At 39.4% G+C, this 22,490-nt stretch overlaps 1 protein-coding gene across 2 annotated transcripts in view; it reads left to right on the plus strand.

The window, feature by feature from the left end:
* DAPK1 (death-associated protein kinase 1) overlaps positions 1-22,108 on the plus strand; it is a 97,408-nt gene extending 75,300 nt beyond the window's left edge. The window contains exons 17-26 of one of the 2 annotated variants that reach the window (XM_010568667.1): positions 3,312-3,410; positions 4,325-4,327; positions 6,814-6,891; positions 9,626-9,848; positions 12,289-12,477; positions 14,221-14,418; positions 16,747-16,885; positions 18,134-18,254; positions 19,819-20,007; positions 20,631-22,108. In XM_010568667.1, coding sequence (XP_010566969.1) covers positions 3,312-3,410; positions 4,325-4,327; positions 6,814-6,891; positions 9,626-9,848; positions 12,289-12,477; positions 14,221-14,418; positions 16,747-16,885; positions 18,134-18,254; positions 19,819-20,007; positions 20,631-21,863 — 2,472 coding nt within the window. In that variant the 3' untranslated portion in view covers positions 21,864-22,108. The remainder of the gene's footprint in view (positions 1-3,311; positions 3,411-4,324; positions 4,328-6,813; positions 6,892-9,625; positions 9,849-12,288; positions 12,478-14,220; positions 14,419-16,746; positions 16,886-18,133; positions 18,255-19,818; positions 20,008-20,630) is intronic. The other variant, XM_010568666.1, reaches the window with a different exon arrangement.
* The last annotated feature ends 382 nt before the right edge of the window (positions 22,109-22,490 follow it).

Genomic DNA, 22,490 nt, shown 5'->3' on the forward strand with positions numbered 1-22,490 from the left:
TTTCCAGTTCTTTGATATGAAAAATGTTTTTATTTTTTTATCTCTTAAAGTGGCCAAAAGCAAAGCATTAAATGACCCACCTTGCAAATTCACCTGTTTGTTTCAGTTGAATAGATGATTAAAGATCCATGAAGAGCCCAAGTGAATTATTCCAGTGTGTTTTGCCACTCAACTCTAATGTGGAAATATATGCCAACCTTCTTGCCTAGCTGCATAGCTTTGTTTTGTGCAGGTTACATCTAGGCACTGAAGAACAGATGAAATGCATTGCTGCTGACCTTGATTTGGTGTGATTTAGTAACAGTAATGTATATACAGAGTTGAAGACTGGTACGTTTTTATGAAAAATCTGCCTCAAAGTCTTCCAAGTTAAATTAAAAGATCTGCACTGTCATCTAACAAGGGATTTAACTCAACTGCAGATTATATTCCTGGTTATAAAAATAAGTGTCATATTGGCTGGTTTATGTTCTTCTGCACTGAGTTGATTTATTAAAATAAATCCTAATAAAACATTTATCTCAGAATAGAATAGCTGTATTTTATCTATTAAACAAATTGTCACTGGCAGGGTACAGGAAATCTCAGAATTAAAATGTTAAATGTAAAATTATTTTCAAGAGTTGAAGTCAGCAGTCTGTGTAAGGTGATTTCTTACTGCTCATTGTTTCACAAACACGTGACAATTGCAGAAACACTTGGTAAATGTTACAACCCTAAAAATGTTGATTCCAGTGCATATCACTGGATGACTGCCAGCTAAAAATGTGAACTGTCCATAATTGTTGTAAGCACTTTCTAAAATGAATGTTTAATAGTCTGTCCCTAAACTTTGAGATACTAGTGCCTTGTTTGCTTCTTCTGTTGTGCTAGTGCTGTAGTGTATGGGATAACTGAATGTGATGCTTTACAGGCTTAACATTCTGGCTTTCCTCCTAGAGATCTTTAAAAGAAAGAAAGCTGTTTCAGGAAACTTTACTTCGGTTAGTTTGAATAGGTTACAGTCAGCCATTGGATTCTGCTGACGGGCTGTGGGGCTTAGGGTTTGATATTTAGCTGTGAATGAACCCCTCTTTAAATGTTATATATGCTACAAGGTGTAAAAGTTACTCATAGGAGTCTTTATGTTGCTATCTGCAATTTGTTTGATTCAGGTATTCTAGCTTCTTTTTTTTTCTGGAAAAGTACATATTCTGGCAATAACATTTTCTAGTTAACACTTCCATTTATTACCAAAGCACTGACCTTCTCTGTATTAGCCAGCTGAAGAAAGTTGTGGGGCTTTTGGCTTGAGGGTTTTCTAGTGCAATCACTTTTGGTTTTAATAATTAAAATCATGAGCTGCCAAGTGAAAAAACTTAAAATAATGACCTCCCCAGTCCTGCCTCTGAGCTTAAACCTGATTGACTAGGCAATTAAATCCAGATCCACAGCTGAGAACACATTTTGGGGAAGGTGCGTTAATGCAGCGCAAGGCTGGATTAGCACCTCTTTGCCTAATGGAGAATGCTGAGCTGGGATCAGTGGCCTGGCTGCAAGCATGCTGTGGAAAAAAAAGTCGGTCTTCAAGCGTTCAGTGGGGGTGGGATCATGGCTACAGAAGCCGTGGTTATAGTTTGTGTCCTGTTATTCCTTTAGAAGTCATGTACACTAGAGTGATTTTTAGAGCGCTCTTTATGTGAAAGGGTGAGTTTGGGTCTTCTCAAATAGAGAGGCTTTATTTCTACTGGTCCTCTTCAGCAGCGAGCCCTTTAATGGGAGTGCATTAATGTAACGACCTTTTATCCTTGGTCCTCACATGTGGCATTGTCCAACATGTACGTAATACCAGCTGAAGGCACAGTTTGTTTCTTCCACAGACTATGCGCAGTAGAACATCATACACATTTATTTAGAATCATAGATTCACAGAATCATTTAGATTGGAAAAGACCCTTTAAGATCATCAAGTCCCACCATAAACCTAACACTGCCAAGTCCACCACTAAACCATGTCCCTAAGCGCCGCATCTACATGTCTTTTAAGTACCTCCAGGGATGGTGACTTAACCGCTTCCCTGGCAGCCTGTTCCAATGCTTGACAACCTTTTCAGTGAAGAAATTTTCCCTACTATCCAATCTAAACCTCCCCTGGCACAACTGGAGGCCGTCTTCTCTCATCCTATCACTTGTTACTTGGGGAAAGAGACCAACATCCACCTCGCTACAGCCTCCTTTCAGGTAGTTGTAGAGAGCAATAAGGTCTCCCCTCAGCCTCCTCTTCTCCAGACTAGACAGCTGCTCCTCATAAGACTGGTTCTCTAGACCCCTCACCAGCTTTGTTGCCTTTCTCTGGACACACTCCAGCTCCTCAATGTCTTGCAGTGAGGGGCCCAAAGCTGAACACAGCATTTGAGCTTCAGCCTCACCATTGCTGAATACAGGGGGACGATCGCTTCCCTAGTCATGCTGGCCACACTATTTCTGATACAGGCCAGGATGCTATTTGAGTTGAGGTGTAGGGTTTTGAGGAGTCGGGCATCTTTTCAGTTTCTGGTTGTCAGGAAGTTAGCTGTGCTTTCAAATACTCTCTCGTGAAGTAATTTTGTGTGTTTGTTTCTGAATGTAGGCTTGAAACAGGGAGAACAGCATTGAAAGCATGAAAATATGTGAAGTAATAGTAAGAGGAGTTAGAAGCAGAGAGTATATGGTAGTGATATTTCTAACAGTACCTCTGAACATGAAAGACCAGAAGTGGATGTCATGCGGACCTGTTGTCAGTGGAGGGATTGATGGGGAAAAGCAAAAACTGGGGAAGCAATACTTACAGCACTTTCCCTCTGTCACTGAAAGCACAAATTCCTTCAGACTGACTTCTTGCATTGATCCCTTTTATTCCTTTGGGTGGAAGAGGGAGACTGCAGATATGTAATCTCCAGTAATACTTGGATTGAAATAGAATCCAGAGCTTTGAAGGTTAAGGATTTAGTGTTGCTTAGCTGGTTCATATCTAATTAAGCAAAATGCAATTAAATTTACTGGAAATTAGAAAGACATTCTCAATATAGCAAAAAAACTCTAAAGGATTCCTCCACAGTTGTGGGGGATTTAACTATAAAATTGTTTCCCATTTTTTAAGTATTCTGTCTAGCCTTTGTTTTTAATTGAGCTTTAAGCAGTTGTGCTTAAGCTGTAATCAAAATTACGTTTTCTTACAGTTTTTGCAAGACCTTTGCTGTGTTTCAGTGTGTATAGTATGTTTGATTATTAGTCATAAAATTTGGAGTGAAGTTCTTTGACTAACATAATGATACTTTTTTCCCCCATGTTAGTATGGAAGAACACCTTTACATCTGGCAGCAAACAATGGCATTCTTGATGTTGTCCGGTTCCTGTGTCTTACTGGTGCCAATGTAGAAGCTTTAACCTCTGTAAGTATTGAGAGATACTATTAACGCTTCTTGCTTCTTTCACGTATGATAGTAGGAAACGAATTCATCTCTTAGAGAGGAGTGGAAAAAAGGACAATGGTCTAATATAATGACATACTGAAATTTTTTCCAAAAAAAAGTTAGGCTGTTGTATGTCCACCACTTGAAAAGCATTCTCTGTTGTCCACTTGTTCACTTCTTACAACCAAACTTGAAACTGATTAAGGTACAGTACAGCTACCTCTTCATCTACACCTAAGAATTTCTTCATGTAAGAATTACTTGTAGCATTGTGTTTTCTGTAAGCACAGTGGGCCACTGTCATTACAAGGTATGTCATTTCACATCACATACCATTACCGTACAAATGTATTATATATATCTTAAATAATTTTCTTGCTTTCAGGGAATTAAAAGGTTTTATTTTCATGGTGCAAGATGTGTGGGTGCATGGATGAGTGAACTAGCATGCAAGTATCCTTGTAAAATGAATCATTTATCTCATTTATCTCATTTATGCTTTTCCACCTGTTACCTCAGTCAATAAATTAAGCTTCCAGATCTGAGTCTAAATTTTCAACAGAGATGTGAACTGAACCGCTAGCATCTGTCAATGTAAACATTTCAAAATGCTTTTTGGGGATAAATTTGACCTAGAGTTCTTCCTGCTGTACTTGGTGCTTGTTGCCAATGCTGTGGGGTGTCCTTCACCTGCTCCACAGGCCTTTCTGGTTACTGCGTGGTCTGATGACCATGAACTTAAAAAATTATGCTCGTCAGGCAGTGCCCTTGCTAAGGCATTGCTCCATAAGGGAAGGTGAGCTAGGAGCCAAGAGTAAACAGCAAGGCAAGCAGGGACAGTGTCCTCACCAACACGGGCCCAGTCCCACAGTACCCAAGCAAAGCAAGCAGAGCAGGTCCAGTGATGGCAACCAGCTTCAGCCAAAGGTCTGGGTCACCAGACAAGTCCCTAACAATGAAGTAGGTCTGAGTTAAGTCAAGGTCAGGAATTGGGCTCAGTGACCATGGTCAGCGAAGGGTCTAGTGATCACCAGGCGAGTCCATAGTGAAGAGGTAGGTTCAAGGTCAAACCCAGAAGTTAGGGACCAGGTCAGTGGGATACATGGCCACATGCAGGCATATAGCTGTAGTGCTGCTCAGGTGAGGACCAAGGGCAAAAGCCTCAGCTTAAGAGTAGCGGCTAAGCAAAAGGTAGTGCGAAATCCCCTGATGGGCCTTCTTTTCAGGTCTTCTTCCTTCACAGTCTGAACCAAGATTAGACAGCTGTATCAGACAGCTGGTATTGAGCTCAGGAACCTGTTAGGAAGTGGGGATGGAGCTCTGGGTTACAACAGTGCCATCCCATTGTTGTAAGTAGGCTTGCTCTTTGCACACATCTGCTTAGACTTCTAGCAATTTGAACCATTCCTGTTGCCATTTTTCCAGTTTTGGGAGCCGGCACCTCTATCCCATTATAACCATGCCCACTGATCAGGCTCTGGCTGAGCCACTGCCATTCAGACTCTTTGGCAAATACTCACCAGATGGTTATTTCCTTTGTGTTTGTGCCTGAATAGCTGTGACTGAGCTAAACAAATGATATATCAGAGTACAGCTGTTTAGCCAAAGCCAGGCTTGAAGCCAGAACAAACCCCCACAGAGCAATGAAACACAAGCAAGCAAGGGTGTCAAGTTACCCAAGCCATGCCAGGGCAATTGTGGTGTCCCCGTTGAGAGGTGTGGGACCTCCTCTGATTCAAAGGGACAGTGCCCATGCAGGGATCTGTCGCTGCATACGTGCTTGGTGCTGGAGTTGGCCAGGCCATCTCCCAAGCTTGTGTTGCAACAGGAGCGTACTGCGCTCTGGAAGAGCACAGGGCCAGGCTGTAGCAGTCCTGCTTTGGACTTAAGAGGAGGCCCAAGATTTGAGGATCTGGGTAAAATTCACACTTAAGGTTGGTGAAGCCTGCATCCTATTACCACAGGGCTTCTCAGGAAGGGAATTGAGGTTTCCCCTTTCTTTGAAGGTTTTGGATTCCCCTGGATGTGCCTAAGACCGGAAACTTGGGAAGCACTAGAAGTATTGAAGCAGTTCTGATGGCAGGCTAGCTGCCCAGCTGCTAGTCTGCTCTTCCTCTCATGCAGCAAGCGCTCGAGATTAGCTGGGATTTGGAGGGTAGGGTCAGCACAGACAGAGAGATTCTTCCTGTTTGATATATCTTCTCTAAGGAAAATTAATTTTAAAAAATACATTCAGGTGTTTCTTTACTAAAGTTGCAATTATATGTCAACTATGGAAGGAATTTAAGGGTAAAGTATTGGTTCAAATTTAGTCAGTTCACACCATCAATTACAATTTTGGCTGTTTCTTGGTAATGTTCTGTTCCTGTTCTGTCTGAATTATCTGACATTCTGGAGTACATAATAACTTTTATGGAAACCTGAAAATGGCTTCTGTACATGGACACTCAATTGTCAAAGATATTTATTTCATATGTAGGGATAGTAATTACAGTAACCTCAGGACTACTTAAGACAATGCAGGTTTCACATGAAAAACTAGTAAAATCAAAGATAGAAACCCAAGAAAAAGATCTTAGGTTTCCAGTACTACCTCTTAATAATTGAAAGCTCTTATCTGAGAGAGTGAAAGAAGCAAAGTGCTGGTAAATTAGTTGCCTGTTACCAAAATTTAAAACAATACAATAGCATCAATGTAGTTCTAAGAGTGAAAGCAGTGAGCAATTTTCTTTCAGCCTATTTAATATTAAACACCTGACCTGTGAAGTGTGGGTGATTAATTGGCAAGACCAGAATGCTGAAGGCAGCTTTGCTTCTCCTTTTAAATTTGCTGATGCAATTTAAACCACATCCCTTACACTGTTCTTGCTTTGTGGAAGCCTCCAGTGACTGATATGCCACTGTCATTCCTTATCCATTAGTAAAGAAAATTCACCTGCTATTCATGTGAGTGAATATGCTGATGTGTCCCCTCTTGGTGAACTGCTTAAACTTTTAGATGTGTTCAGTATGTAATATCTAGAAATCACTATCATCCTCCAGTTGGTGAGAAGAGAAGAGGAATTCAGATGGGCAGTATTGGTATTGCTCTCAGGCTCTGAATTCAAAGTATCTTGTTACAGTGGCATCCAGGTGCCAACTTGTAAAAGAAAGGCCATTGTTCTGCATTGTACCTTTTTTTTTTTTGACAATTTAAAAAAACAGGGATTCTGGTGGGGGTAATCATTACTGGTTGTTGGTTGTTGGTTTTTTTTACTTCTCTGTATTTCATTTGCATCTGACAGCAATTCTGTTAACTGCCTTGAGCTGCTGAGCTGTGTGGTGATTTTTTGTATTGTGGGCAAAAGGAAGGAACTGCTGCTAACAATCTGTGTTTTAACAGGATGGGAAAACAGCAGAAGATCTTGCCAGAGCAGAGCAGCATGAACATGTAGCCAGTCTGCTTGCAAGACTTAAAAAGGTTGGGAATGCATTAATTTTAACTGAGGTTTTCATGTTTTTAAGATACCAGGAAAAGTTTGACCATGGGAAATTATGTGATAAGATACTCATCAAAGCCATTCTAAAAGCTGCTGCAAAAATCCTTACTGGAATGCTGCCTTTTGACAGCCCTCAGTTAAAGCTATTATGTACATGTTAACAAAAATGGCTAAGCTAGTCTGCACCACTGATCTTACGCTGTCTCTGACAGTGCCTAGCAAAGCATCTAAGGTGTTTAGAAGAAACTGGAAAATAAACTATTAAGAATTTGCACATCCCACAGGAGGACTTAATTCCCCACCATCACCATTTTAGTTAGATTAGGGTTATGAAGTATGAGGGGTCTGTGCCCCTTCTGGAAACTCTAATACCATATGGAATAGTTGCATAAGTTCTCAATGTTTACTTTTAATTCTGCAATTTCAGTATCTCCAAGTCGCAACTAGAATGGAAAGTTGATCTGGGCTTGTAAGGCAGTAAGTCTGACACATCTGATACGCATTGATTATTGTGAATAGCCAGCATCATTCATGCTGTGAAGGTTCAGGGACCACTTGCCTGGAGATCGCAGGCAAGAACCAGACCAATTAAAACAATCCTGGTTTAATTATGCTGATGGGTCTGTGGAACACTGAAATAAATGACCATTTCAGAGTAGCAGTAGAAGATGGTGTGTACCAGGCATTGCGAAGGTGGAAGTAGAATCATGTCCTGTAGGCCTGCCAGTAAGTCTGTACTTACTAGGATTGTAAAATATATCAGTGAAGATGTCAGAAAGTGCCAAAGTTCAGGCTTCCTTTGCAATGATAGCTTTTGTAAATGTTTGTTTTAACAGGATCGATTTTGCATAGTTGTATCCCTGCACCAAACCCTTGTCTGTGTCTGCATGCAGGTGGATAGATTTGTGTTTAGTCATGATGTAAATAGGGAACTAATAAAAGTTGACTTGGAACAAAAGGGAGAAAGTCAGATAAATCTCTTCTGAAGGAGATGTTAGTAGCTGTAACTCTCTTCTTGTTAGCAGAGTATTCTTAATTAGTAAAGGCCTGCCCATATATAGCGAAAATGTGTCATAATTACATACTTCATCAGAGTATACTTTGCAAGAGAGTCTGATCAGTTGAAATTGATAAATTACATCAAACCACTGAAAATATTCTAGTACTACTCAAAATGGTCAGTATCATCTAGTACAGAGCATACCTGATGCTTGTTTTATTTTCAGTGCCTGTGGAGGGTTTTGTCCCTAATAGCACGTACATGAAGAACCTACTGTCATAGTGGCTCTTGCAGAGATTCAGTATTAGCCATGAGGGGGTGCAGTATTTGCATTGTGACTAACTTATTTAATAAGCGCCTGTTAGCAAGGAAGGAACTAAATTATATGAGCTACTATTTCTGTCAAATTTCTCAGCTTGATTGCTGCATGTGTAGAATTTTGGGGGGCTGTAGGTGCTCGTTTAATGACTCATCCTACATGTTAAATTCAGTACAAATGCAGAACAACAGAGCCTCTCAGCTCCAAATGGGGGGAATGAAGGAAAAGAATATGAAGCTAGTTCCTTTGGCCTTCCACCTTTCTGCTATCTCTCTGTTTCCTTAAAACAGGTCTTTCTGTGGTGAGAGACACCTGATAGTTCGCTGTCCTGCACTGCATCCCTCTGTTGAGTTGATTTTTCAAGCTCAGCTTTTGTGGGGAATAGAGCATGCCATGTCTCATTGCCTCTTGCTGGGCAAAGAGAAAAGAGAGATTCGATTTGTTCATTCCCAGCTCTGTCTTTGGCAGGAACAGAAGGAGTTTTCTTCAGATACTACAAGACAGGATACAGAGGGGTAATGGGAGAGCTCAAAGTGGAAAGCTCTTCTGTAGGAGATGTGATTGGGTTTGAGGAAGGCCTGTGTAGGAAGACGAGGTTGCAGCTGTGCAAGAGACGGTGAATGCACACAGAGGGCAAACTGAGAGGAGAATTAAGCAGGGAGGCAGATCTACTGAGGCTTGGGAGTAAAGAGGGAAACCAGTCTGGAGGTTGTACACTTGCAGTAGAGGAGTAGAAAAATGGAAGGTGAATAGTATGTGAGAAGTCTTTTAAGGTAAAGAATAAGTGTGTGGGGAAAGAAGAGGTAAGAGTTGTCTGGGAAAAGCAATATTTACCTCGCAAAGAACTGAAGTGGAAATAAACAGAACTGAGCGGGCGGAGGGAGAGGGAAGATGACAATTCTCCTGAATATGAGAAGTACAGAAAAAGTTGATGTAAAGAAGAGGGGAGATGCACACCGAGTTATCAGATCACTCAGGTGGTAGCTGTCACTGCAAAATTCTTCAATGCTGCATGTGTATTATATAAGATTATGAATATTGATTATGCTACTGAGACTGACAAGTAAGGAGAATGGGTACTGAAAGAGGCTAGTTTTTTCCTCCTTTGCCCTCTCCATCAGAGGTCAAAATGATCCCATTCACTGGTACTAAGCCTGAAGTCATGTGTGATTTTCATGAAGACTCAAGGTGGCTCTGGAATCAGCTGTGCCTTGTCTACCTGTCCCTGCCTTCCTGCCAGTAACTGATCATTTGCATGATGAAGTAGATGGAGGAACTGATCCAGATGAACACCAGTCTGGCAAGAAAGCGTTATCTAAACCCAGTGGTCTGAGTTCGTTGGGAGACAGAAGTTCCCTGCCACATGTTCTGATTTCTTCTTTATGTTGAATTTTAGGATACGCACCGGGGGCTTTTTATCCAGCAGCTGCGGCACGTGCAGAATCCACAGCCCCGCATCAAACTGAAGCTGTTTGGACACTCTGGTGCTGGGAAAACAACCCTTGTGGAGTCTCTCAAGTGCGGCCTGATACGAAGCTTTTTCCGAAGACGCAGGCCTAGGCTCTCCTCCACAAACTCAACCAGATTCCCCCCATCTCCTTTGTCTTCCAAACCTTCAGGTATGGCTTTAAAGCTGTAACATTTGAATGAGAAAACATTTTCCTCTTACTCTGTGTAGCTCCCAAGGAAGAGCTGTTGGCTGCACTGCAAAAGGCAGGACAGGCTAAGCATGTAAGAGACTAAAGCAAAGCAGAGAGGGTATTGACTTCTCTGTGCACAGGCTCGTACCTGGTGTAAGAGTGAAGAGGAGCAGTGGGTGTGGAGGGTGCAAGGACTAGTTAAGGTTTTGTTTACTCACATGCTGCACAAGTGAACTTGGAGAATGCAGGACAGGACTTGTGAACACCAGCGTTTATTTTTTACAAAAAGTCCTAGGCTATGAATGCCAGTGTCGTGACTAGATTCCACTATTGTGGTTTTGGGGGATTATGCTTTGTCAGCCTTTTTAGTTGAGTAGCTTCAATAAGCTCTGTGCAAAATTGAAACAGTTGCTGCATCTTTATGTGATCTATAAGTAATAACAGAGGATTCAGAACTGCCTCTGATGACTTGGAGTGCTTTTCCTTAAGGTACAGGAGTGGATTAGCCCAGCTAGAGGTGTCTAAAATTGTCTCCAAACAAGGTGAAAATAGAGGTTTTCTGAGCTGAAGTAAATGTGTGCAAATAATAGGGAAACTTTGCCCATGTAGCACCAGTTGGCCTGTGTGAAGTGAGAAGAGCTGCAGGATGTGGAGGAACTAGCTAGTTTTACACTTCAGCATGTGCCCGGCTTTGGAAGAACACACAGTTGTGGCAGGACAGTGGAAAGAATAGTGAACTATTCATCCAGGCCCCTTTTCTAACACTGAGAGGCTGCTCAATATATACAAGCTAAGCAGGCACTTTGAGGATCTCAAGTTTAAATTGCTGTTTAGAAGTAGTCTTACTACATAAGTTTTAGATGGGGTAAGGGTTGCCTTTTTCTTTAAAAGCCTTTGGATAATACTTGCAAGTTTAGTTTCATTTATCATTTCAAGTAATGTTAGAACAGTGCTAGTAGTAGATTTCATCTCTAATTTCTCTCTAGTCACCTGAGGAAGCTACAAGGTACTCACAGCGTGGCTTAATAAGACAAGTTATTTGGCACAGAGATTCTTATTGCATTTACTGTTTACTTAACACAAGGGGCTCACATCTGTGACAACAGAATTAAAAAAAAATTGATTAAATAAATCAATCAGAAGTTCTTGATTTATTTATCTTAATTTACTGTCATGCAAGGGGAGATAAATCACTCAAGGAATATCAGTTCCTGGAGGCAGTGCAGGAAGTTTTTGACTGAAGACGGATTTTTTTGTGTTGGTTGGTACCAAAACCAGAGGATAGGTGTCATGTGCTCACACCATCGTAAAATCAAACAAGACTGCCAGTCACATTGGCAAATCATTCTAGAAATAATGGTGAATTTGAAGCATGCACTTGAAAATAGCTTACCTAGATATAAAGCCAGAAAGCTGTGCAGTGGTATGCATACTTGAAACTTGTGCAGTTCTATGCAAACAAAGCTACTATTGCATTGTTTTGATGTTTGGAGTTTTGGGTTTTGCTTGTTTAAGTATCTGTACTTTTTGGATGAAAATAATTATATAACATGTAAATAATGTTACGGGTTGAGTGACATCATCAGATAAACATCCAAGCCAGCAGGATTTGGTCTGTACTTGGATCATGTGCTTAAGTTTGTTTAAATTCTGTAAAAATAAGTGTGTGAATTCACCGTGTATTTATTTACAAGAGCCTAAAAATTTAAATATTACACTAGAAGATCAAACATGAAAGTATAGTGTTACAGCTGACAGGTAGTTTCTTTCTATGTTAAAACCCAAGTATTTGAATTCAGCATCTAGTGGAAGAAATAAATCTTTAGTTTCTCCACTAGATGGTGCAAGTAAATTAAGAAGCCCTTTCGTTTATCATTTACTCTTAGGGAATCTGAATTAAGTATGAACTAAACAAATTGCTTATTAGTAAAATAATTTTGGTTAAGGGCCTGCTTTCCTCCGTCATCCCCGCAGAAACAGTTGTTACACAGTGGTATTTTTATCCTTAGTTACAGGAATCAACTGTATAAATATGTAGCATTTCCATGCTAATAAAAATAGACCATGCTATGAAATTGCAGGCCTTAGCTAAAAAAGCCATATATCTTTGCAACATAGAAGAACTTTAACTATTGATACCTTTCATTCCCAAATCAATCAATTTTTTTCTATGCTTCCCACCCAGAGGTGTATCTGCTAAAGGGCCATACGTGCTATATGGGATCATTGTAATACTTTCCTTTTCATCATTCAGAATAAGGATGTAGTTGTGTATGCTCACAGCTTAGTACTCATCTCCTTTCTTTGAAGAGCAGTTTGGGGTTTTTAATCAGCTTTTATGCCTTGCATACCTATTTTGAAGTGATCTGGTTGAGATTTTCACATGGTTTGTAATCTCATTTTCCTTTCCCTGACCCAGTTTCAGTAAGCATTACGAATCTTTATCCTGGTTGTGAGAATGTCAGTGTGAGAAGCCGTAGTATGATGTTTGAGCCGGGCCTGACCAAAGGGGTGTTAGAAGCTTTCGTTTCACCTGCTCATCACTCTCACTTCTCTGCTGATGACCAGTCCACCAAGGCCATTGACATTCAAAATGCCTATTTGCATGGTAAGCAGAGCCCTGGGCTGGCATGCCTTAATGCTGTGGGACAGTTAATGCTATATTGCTTGTTTTTTAAAATAAAAATGAAAAAAATAAATCTGATTTGGTATGGTAGTGACTGTGGTTGAGAATCCAACACTGGTGGGGTTGAGTTTTTTAAGCAGAAGGTAAATCTGCATGAAGTTCTGTACCTGTAATACACATAGTAATCACTAGGGATTTGGTTTAATAGGAATGGGTTGGCAAACCGGAAGGCTCCTTCACCTGTACTGTATGTCCTTTGGAGATTTTATCAGATTCAGTCTGGTCCCATAGACCCAAGTGTCCTTACCACATAAGTGGTTCCCAGCTGTATGAAGGACCTACCTTTCTCACCCATGACAGGGCTGGAGCATGTTTGGTGAGCCCTGGAGCTCACCAAACACAGTGAGTAGAGCTTCTGATTTCATTTTTTTTGAAAGGAAGCTAACTGCTCTGCAATTGAAATTGATTAGCAGTAAGAGTAGTCAGTCAGAGAAGTTGTCATAAGTATATATATGGCTTTTCACTGTGAAGACCATACAAATGGTGCATATACACCACCAGCCATACTAATCATTATGGAAGTGGTATAATCTCTCCCAGTGGTATCTCTTCTTCATAAGGAAAATGTTTTGCATGCCTTAGCAGCTGAAATTTTGAGGCTGAGTTAGGATTAATAAAGATTTTACTGTGGAGAGAGAAACTTATTTATGAATTGAGTATACGCAGACTAACACATGCAGTGACAAAACGTTTGTTCTACAAGCTGAAGAGTTTGCCATGTAGCTAAAGCTTATTCTTTGTCCAGTCTTAACTTCCTCTTTCAGTGTCATTTGAAACCAAGTCAGAGTCTGCAGTGAAACAGAATTATGCAACAGACTGTCAAAAGGGGTTTCTTTTCTTTCTCTGTGCTGCCTTAATATAGGATGGAAGTGTGCACATGGGTGAACTCTGAATAACTGTACTCATAACAGTAGACTTGAGGTTTCTGGCTTCTTTTTTTCCAGAAGTTTAAGGTGCATCTTAATGAGCATTTATTTAAATAGAGGTAGTACAACTGCTGCAGACTTCACCCTAATCAGATGGTATGTCTGGGAAGTGTCATACAGTGCAACGCACTAATACTTTTTTCACTTGAAGCTAAAAGAGATGGCAAAAAGAAGCACAGTGCTGTTGGGATCCTTAACATGGTGATTCTTCAGTCCCAATTTATCAACGCGATGTGAATAGTCCAATTCTGTAAAGCAAAGTGGCTTCTTTGAGAATGTCCTTTGGCTCTTTTTAATACCAGCAGTGGCATGTTAAGAAGAAAAATTAATTAAAATGTTGAGCTTTTTGGGGTGAGCAGGAAAAGAATAGGAGCCTTTATTCTAGTTTTTCAAGGGCATTACAAGATCGTTGCAGTTGTGCAAGGCAAAGGCCAATTTAATATGTAAGGCTGCATGCGTTCTAACACACAGGTGCTTCCATGTGGCATCCAGCTGAATGTCCTAGAGAAGTGAATGTGAGAGAGGAACAGATTGTGAGGACCCAACTTCTCAGCTTCTGAGTGACTGAAACCCATTCCCTTTGTTCATCATTGCATTTGCAGCCTTGCTTTTTCACATGCATACGGTTTTTCTTTGTGAAAGTTTAAATCAGATTAACTCTTTTGTTTGTGTTTCCCTGGCTGAAAGATGCTTTGTGCTTACTGACAAAGTGTGATCTCTTCCTCTGTCTGTTTTTCAGGAGTCGGTGATTTCAGCATCTGGGAATTCTCTGGGAATCCTGTGTATTTCTGCTGTTACGATTATTTTGCTGCAAATGATCCCACTGCAATTCACATAGTGCTTTTTAGTCTCGAAGAGCCTTATGAAATCCAGTTAAACCAAGTGACCTTTTGGCTCAGTTTCCTGAAATCATTGGTCCCAGTTGAGGAGCCAATAGGTATGCCTGTTAATGAAATATTAGGGGACTGTAGGATAAAGCTTCTTGTGTTTCCCTGCAACTATGTACGTCCTCTATGTTGAGTGCTGTTATGTGTCTTCATCCCCATGTATTCAAACAAACTTTACACACAGTTTCTTAGAGAAAGGGAATTTTATTTGTTGGACAAGCCTGAAGAGTTGTACACACCACATAGTCCAACTAAAAAGGGTCATGAGGTACAGTGCAGCCTCTTGTGGCACTGGGTTTTACATCTGTAAATGGCAGATGAAGGTTTATGTCAGATAAGCTGAGTGGAAAAGTGTTTCAGAGGGTTGGAACCATTTAAAACCAATTTTAGATGCATTGATTAAATTCTACTTATATCTAGCCTCAATTAACAGTGTTTCCAGCATAAATTAGTCTTGTCAGTGAGAACAGGACAGAATGACACTGTGGAGTGGCGTTACCTCTCAGTACATGCAACTTTAACATGTTTAACTACGGTTGTATTTGGACTTCAAATTTCTTAAACTTTTGGTGCATCAGAGCATACAGAAATAGGTGCTTGTTGTAAATTTCACTTCACATGTTCTCAGACTTTGCACAGGTCTTAAGTTAAGTTTACTTGCTTTATATTCAGGCTTTCTAACAAACTGGAGGTTACTTGGGTGGTAAACAAATTACCTTAAATAACTTTTATTTTTTTTCTCTTAAAAGGTCTGCAGGTCTAGAGAGATATATATATACACCATATAACTTGTTTGTGTTGGTAGCTGAGCCTTGGTCTGCAGACTGTGACAGTTTCATGGATGAACCAAGCTCTGACATGTGTCTTGGTTCTATGAACCAAAATGTTATTCCAGCCAGTGGATCTAACTCAGCACTCATGGACATTTGTAACACTGCTAGCAACTCACCAGACAAGCATATCAAATACTTACATAGTGCAAAGAGTGTTTCCCCTTTCCTTGTGTTCTGCTAGATTCTGTATGCATTTTCTCAGTCAGATAATAATGATGAGCCAAGGCAGACCTTCAGTCTGCAGTTCAGCCATCTGCATATCTTTCATTTTCCATTTTAGATCAAATCACAAGGTTAACAGTATGAGCATTTGGATCTAATGATATGAAATTACTTCTGGAAGTAAAAAGTCAGAAATTAGCAGAAAAGTATCAATGCTGAAAATACAGTTAATTTGTAATTGCTGAAAGCTTTTCACAGCTCCTCAGTCTAGCAAGGAAATTTAGTTCTACCAAGTTAGCATTTCAGTTAATCGTTTCTTCTTGCTGATCTAATTATCAGCATTATTTAGATACTTTGCTTAAATCAGTGTTTATACTGGTCTGCTCAATTTGGGTACCCATGCATTTGTACTATTACAAATCTTTCAAGTAATATGTAGGAACTGATGTTAGCAGAAAACTTAAACTTCTGGAATTACTTTCTAGTTACTTTGTCCAAGTCCTTCAGCTGTCAAAAAAAAAGTACAATTACAAAGTACTTATCTCAAAGTGCTACACAGAGATTTGTGAAAATGTGGCTTTTTTATGAACTAATCAAGATTCTGTAGCTCTTAGTTGATGAAAACTGAGCAGTGATGTAAGCATATTTCTCCCATGTGAAGTTTTTTTGAGACTAAAACAGCAGGATTGGATGTACTGTCTTTTTAAAAAATAGTCTAATGATGTCTCCTCTTTTCTGGAAGATCAGTTTGAGAAAAGATTGAAAACTGTGTTCTGTACTGTCATCTCATTCATGCCATTTGTATCTTTCTTTCTTTCTTTCTCATTGTTTTCCATGGTTTCTGCCAGGCTTTCCTACTTAACTCTCACCTAAGTGAGAGGTCATTGTTTGTGTAAGTACTGCAAAATAGCATTCGTACCAATGTATGAATGTTGTAGACTTTTTGTGTTCTACTTATAATCCTCTACTCTGCACCTGTAGTAGTAAGGACCATCCAAAGATTGTGAGAAACCTTTTCAAGAAGCTGTTATTTTAAATTATTTTTCCCTACACTATCATAGTTTGTAGTTAATAGATATATCATTAGTGTTATTGAGTAATGCTTTTGTTAAAACAATAGTGTCATGTAATACCAACATATCTGATGTTATTCCAAGAGTCTAGCTATTCAAATTGGACATTATATAGATAATCCTATAGGCAGATAACAGCCAAAGCACCAGTGGTGTAAGCACCGTATGGCTATGCTTTGAGTTGGGAAATCCACTGCAAAAGTGATTGGTAGGAAGAATGTAAAATGTATTGCTACTTTCCCAGCTCAGTAAGACAGCCATCTCCGCAGGTATGTCTCATAGTGAGGGAGTGCTTTTGTTTCTCTTCTAGCGTTTGGTGGAAAGCTGAAAAGTCCCCTGCATGTTGTTTTGGTTGCCACACATGCTGACATAGTGAATCTTCCTCGGCCTGTTGGAGGAGAGTTTTGGTATGACAAAGACATGTCATTGTTGAAAGAAATCAGAAACAGGTAAGTGGGGAGTGTTATTATATGTAGTGTTTAAACATGTCAATTGGAAAGAAAAAATACTAAAATGCATAGGAATATATAAAAGGTTTTTACGTGGCTTAAGCTTCATGGTGGTATGATATTTTGAGTATGTTCAGGAAGCTTATATTGTGCAAAAATTGAAACATTTACCAATATTACAGTGAGCAAACTGCCTTCAGTGAGCTAAAAGGAGCCCAGTGGTGCAAAAATAAGTTGAGTCTTAGGAAATCTCACCCTGTAAACACTGAGATGCATCCAAAGGCCCAAATCAGCCATCAGTCTAACATCTTGGTGCTCAGGGTTTGCACCAGTCTCAGGAAAGTGTGCAGTTCTCAGCTACAAACTCTGGGTGCAAAAAAGGAAGCTTTATAGGAGAGCCAGCCTTTGCTCTGAATTGATTTAGGATGGGTAGGAAAAAAACTTAAACCAGGCCTGGAGGTACGCCCTATACAGTTTGTGAAGAACTGGACATTGTGGAGTCACAGCAGATCTTCAGCAGGTGTTTGGAGAGCATGCTAATTGTAGATGGAAATAGGGAATTTTTCACAAACATGCTATTGTGTAAAGTAAAAATAATTTATATCCAAAGTGAGCACATAAGTGGGTACATACCTGTGAGCGCAGACACTTGTCTGGACTGTACAAAAAACAGATGTAGGAATTCCAGCACAATAGTGGTAGGGCAGTATCTTAATTGAAATAAACCAACAGAAAATACCTGTGTGTAATATTTGGTGTTGGAATCCTTTTAAATGCAAATCAGTCCAGAGCTAGGAAAACAAGTATGTGAGGTTGAAAAGTCAAAAGGAAGTGAGAAAGAGAGCTGGTGTCAATAGCAATGACAACTGAACTATTTAAAGAAGAAAGAAAACAAATACAAAGACCTTAAAAAGAATTAATTCCTACTATCCTTTCTCTAGTAAAATGTCTGGTTTTGTAATTACAAGTCCTGTGATGCAATTTTAATTTTCTTACGCATCGTCAGCCTTCTTCCTTAGGAAATACAACAATTTTCTCTCAATATCTCTGATGTTTTTCAAGAAAAGTAGAGAGCAGCTATACTGTCTGTGCTTATAAAATATCTTGGCATAATCAGTACTTAAACTTTTTCATCATTCCTCGAAGAAAAATAACTCTTGTGTAATTTAAGACTGAAGTACTATTGGATTAAGAAAATAAAACTGGATTTGGGACTCAGTAAATAATTGCTCTCTTTTTCTTTTTTAGATTTGGAAATGATCTGCAAATTTCAGACAAGTTGTTTGTCTTGGATGCTGGAGCATCTGGGTCTAAAGACATGAAGCTTCTCCGAAATCACTTGCAAGAAATAAGAAGCCAGATAATTTCTGTAAGTAATGTCTAATGGTCTGGGTTGGGCCAGCCAAAATGTGAAAATCTTGTGTAATAATTTACTGTAAATCTAGTACTTACGTTATGAAACTTAAAGAAATGAGTGCTGTTCCAATTTTTTAGCAGCATGCAAGACAGACCTGATGATAAACAAACTCCTGACATCAAAGATTCAGTCAGCATTTTCAAAATTGTAGGTGTTTTATACAGGTCACCAGAATGATCTCTCTTGAAAGCAAATGATCTGAGATTTTCAGTTCAAAGTTACAGATTCGTATTTTGAATTGACAGTGATTGGATTCCAGCATTGGCCCTTCATTTTGGGTTGGTTTTTTTAATCTTTTTTTTTTAATCAGCATAGTATTACAGGGAAACAGAATGTATTTCAGGCAAATAAGTTTTTCGTAGGAAAAAAAAAAAACAACCCCAGAGTAGAACAGTTTCATCAACTGTTAGAAAGATAATTCCCAATATAGATGTGTGAATTGCATATGCATTAACTTTTTACCGCACTTTTTTACTGAAAATATGTGCTTAGAGTTGTATATGTATGTGTAGGTGTTATGTATATGAGACTAAAGGTAAAATAGCCATGGTTTGATGTTATCACCATGAATCTACAGACACTTCCATACTGAGGGTGACCAAGTCAAGTTGTTATGTAGCCTGTGCTAAATAGATTTAAATTTCTTCATACCAAAGGCCCTCTTACTTATGTGACACACCAAGACTTTCTGCAGCTACTTCTGATAGGTATTTTAAAAAAAAATAAATTAAGTGTGAATGTATTACTGATGTCATTCTGTAGGTCGAGGAAAATGTTTGGGTTTATGCAAGATTCAGCCTATTTTACATTCCCAATGGTCTCTTGATTTAATGAGCCTTTCTTCGACAAAACTTTATCATAGCTGTGGACACTAATGTGAAAACTGGGGGCTTTGCTGCATAAGAAGTGTGTGCTGTGGCTTGAGAGTGTGGGATGAAGTCATCAGTGATGTCCAAGACAATCAATAGATAAAAGTACCATCTTTACTTCTTATCTGGTACCCTGCTGCCCCACCTGTTGAAGTAAATTGCTCCTGTACAGATATTGATGAGATTAAATGTTTAATCATTAAATGATTTTAATTAAATGTAGACAGTTTCTGAAATAATTATTAACTTCTAGACACATGTAGACAATTGATACATTCTGAAGTTACTGTTTCAGGTGGTCAGCACATTTGACCAGGCAAGACTATATAAACCAAACTTTATTCTGTGTCAGGATTCCCTTTGTAATCATGGTGGCATTTGGAAAGTTTGCTTATTTCAGTGAAAAGGTTGTTTCTGGAATTCACTTTGTTAAGATAAGGTAGATCTTAACAGCAACTGAAAGCCAGATGGAAGAATCCATCACAAGGGGAACTCTTTAGACATGAATATATGTCAAGAATGCATTAGACCTCGTAACCTCTATTTAAAAAAAAACAAAAAAAAAACCAAAAAAGCCCCAACAACAATAGTACTGTTGTTCTCAGCAGAGCAGAATTACAAATGGATGTTTTCTGTGTTTTTCTAAGACTTGCCCACCTATGACTCACCTTTGTGAAAAAATAATCTCCACACTGCCTTCATGGAGAAAAATGAATGGACCCAACCAGCTGATGTCCTTGCAGCAGTTTGTATATGATGTACAGGAACAGCTTAACCCCTTAGCAAGTGAAGATGACCTACGGCATATTGCACAGCAGTTGCATAGCATAGGAGAAGTAAGTGGTTTTATCTAAATTGCATCTCTTTATTAGCAAGGTACTGCTCTGGTAGAATATTGCTTAGTGAGATTTAAGCAAATGTCTGTAGTTTGTTGTTTTTTTCTTTTCCCTGTTAAGACATCGTAAGGAGTAGAGACTGATTAATAAGGTTTTTTGTTATCGTAATTGTCTTGTGGCTCCTATTTCAGTCCACATTATTTCTTTGAGACAGGAAGAATTACAGTTTATTGATATAGTTGTAAGAATATAAAATACCCAGAAAGGGTAAGTATGCTATCATCTTAAGTGAGGTAGTGCCTAATGCGTTCACTGCATATGAGAAATTTATGTGTGTCCATTAGAAATTGAATCATGGGATAACACCTTTGCATAAATAGCTTGCAGGCCATGGTTAGGCTTTACAGCTATTGGACTCTAATGGCTTCTAATGGTTACTAGTGGAAATCAAGAATAATGCATTTTGTTCTGAATACTTGCAAGAAATTAAAATGCACTGTTTGTTTTTCTCCTGTCAGCAATGTTAATTGAATGATTGGGACAGTAAGTTAGGAAGGAGAGAACGTGGGGTATCATCTTGTACTTCACAAGATGTAAATAGTAACTTTCATATTTATAAACAGATTAACATTATGCAGAGTGAAACTGTCCAAGATGTTGTGCTTCTGGATCCTCGCTGGCTCTGTTCAAATGTCCTTGGAAAAATCCTGTCAGTGGAGAACCCAAAAGCTCTCCATCACTATAGAGGTCGGTACACTATAGAGGACATCCAGCGTCTGGTGACAGATAGTGATGTGGAAGAACTGATACAGATTTTGGATGCCATGGATATTTGTGCAAGGGACCTTAGCAGTGGAGCAATGGTGGATATTCCTGCTCTCATAAAGACTGACAATCTCCACAGGTCTTGGACAGATGAGGAAGATGAGGTGCTGATTTATGGTGGTGTTAGAATCGTTCCTGTGGAACATCTTACCCCATTTCCTTGTGGAATTTTTCATAAAGTTCAGGTGAATCTCTGCAGGTGGATTCATCAGCAAAGCACAGAGGTAGATGCTGATATACGTCTGTGGGTAAATGGATCAAAGATTATGAATCGCGGAGCTGAGCTTTTAGTGCTGCTGGTCAACCATGGTCAGGGTATAGAGGTTCAAGTTAGAGGACTGGAAACAGAGAAGATCAAGTGCTGTTTACTTCTGGATTCTGTATGCAGCACCATTGATAACTTAATGGCCACAACCTTACCAGGCCTTCTGACTGGGAAATACTATCTTAGTCCTCAGCAGCTGAGGGAACATCATGAACCAGTAATGGTCTACCAGCCTAGAGACTTTTTCCGTGCACAGAGTCAAAAGGAGACATCACTAACTAACACTATGGGGGGATATAAAGAGAGCTTTAGCAGTATACTGTGTTTTGGGTGTCTTGATGTCTACTCCCAGGGAAGCCTAGGAATGGACATTCATGTTTCCGATCTGAATCTACTTACCAGGAGAAAACTAAGTCGACTTTTGGATCCTCCTGATCCTATGGGCAAAGACTGGTGCCTTCTGGCCATGAACCTGGGCCTCCCTGATCTTGTTGCAAAGTACAATACAAATAATGGAACACAAAATGACTTTCTCTCAAGCCCAGTCCATGCCCTTCTGCAGGAGTGGAGTAATGCTCCTGAGAGCACTGTAGGTATCCTAATGTCTAAGCTGAGGGAATTAGGTCGCAGAGATGCAGCAGACTTTTTACTGAAGGCATCTTCTGTATTCAAAATAAATTTAGATGCTAATGGTCAAGAGGCTTATGCTTCCAGTTGCAACAGTGGCACCTCTTACAACTCAATTAGCTCTGTAGTGTCACGGTAAGAGCAGGTAGGTGTTCTTCATGGACATCTTTTAAAACTGCAGAAAGGATAAAAGATGCAGTAGAAGAGTTTCTGTGCATTTTCATTACGAGGTTTTACATCAAAGGATCTCTATCTTTTCCCTAGCACCACCTTTTTGTGCATAAACTTTCTACTTCTAACTGTGAATTGTTGCTCTTTATCTATTAAAAAGGCTGGTGTACTTCTGGTGTTTTGAAATTATTCCTGATACATAATGTGCTGCTTGATACTGCCATTTTAACTGGAAAGTTTTAACTTTTGGATTATGTACTGCAACTGTTTTCTAAAATATTTCTATTCTCCCCATAAAAGGTAGGGGGAGAGGAATAGCACATATTACCTGAAATGTGTATTTCTTACGCCCATATTTTTTAGTTTTCATTGTGTCTTCTGCTTAACATTTTTTTATATTTGTAAGGAGAGAAATCCACCATTTGTGGTCAACCTGACTGAATTTAAAACCACATTGTTTATAGCTGAAAAAGGAGTGCCTTTTGCAGAAGGGAGGGTGCAGTTGATTTGAATGACCCTGCTGGAGTTACAAGAACATGCTACCTCTGTTTCACTTAAATTGTCTGCATGCTTATCATTGCAAGTGGTGCTTGCC

This window comes from Haliaeetus leucocephalus, unplaced genomic scaffold (assembly GCF_000737465.1).
Source record: "Haliaeetus leucocephalus isolate CR32 unplaced genomic scaffold, Haliaeetus_leucocephalus-4.0 Scaffold251, whole genome shotgun sequence".
In the NCBI taxonomy this organism is placed as follows: domain Eukaryota; kingdom Metazoa; phylum Chordata; class Aves; order Accipitriformes; family Accipitridae; genus Haliaeetus; species Haliaeetus leucocephalus.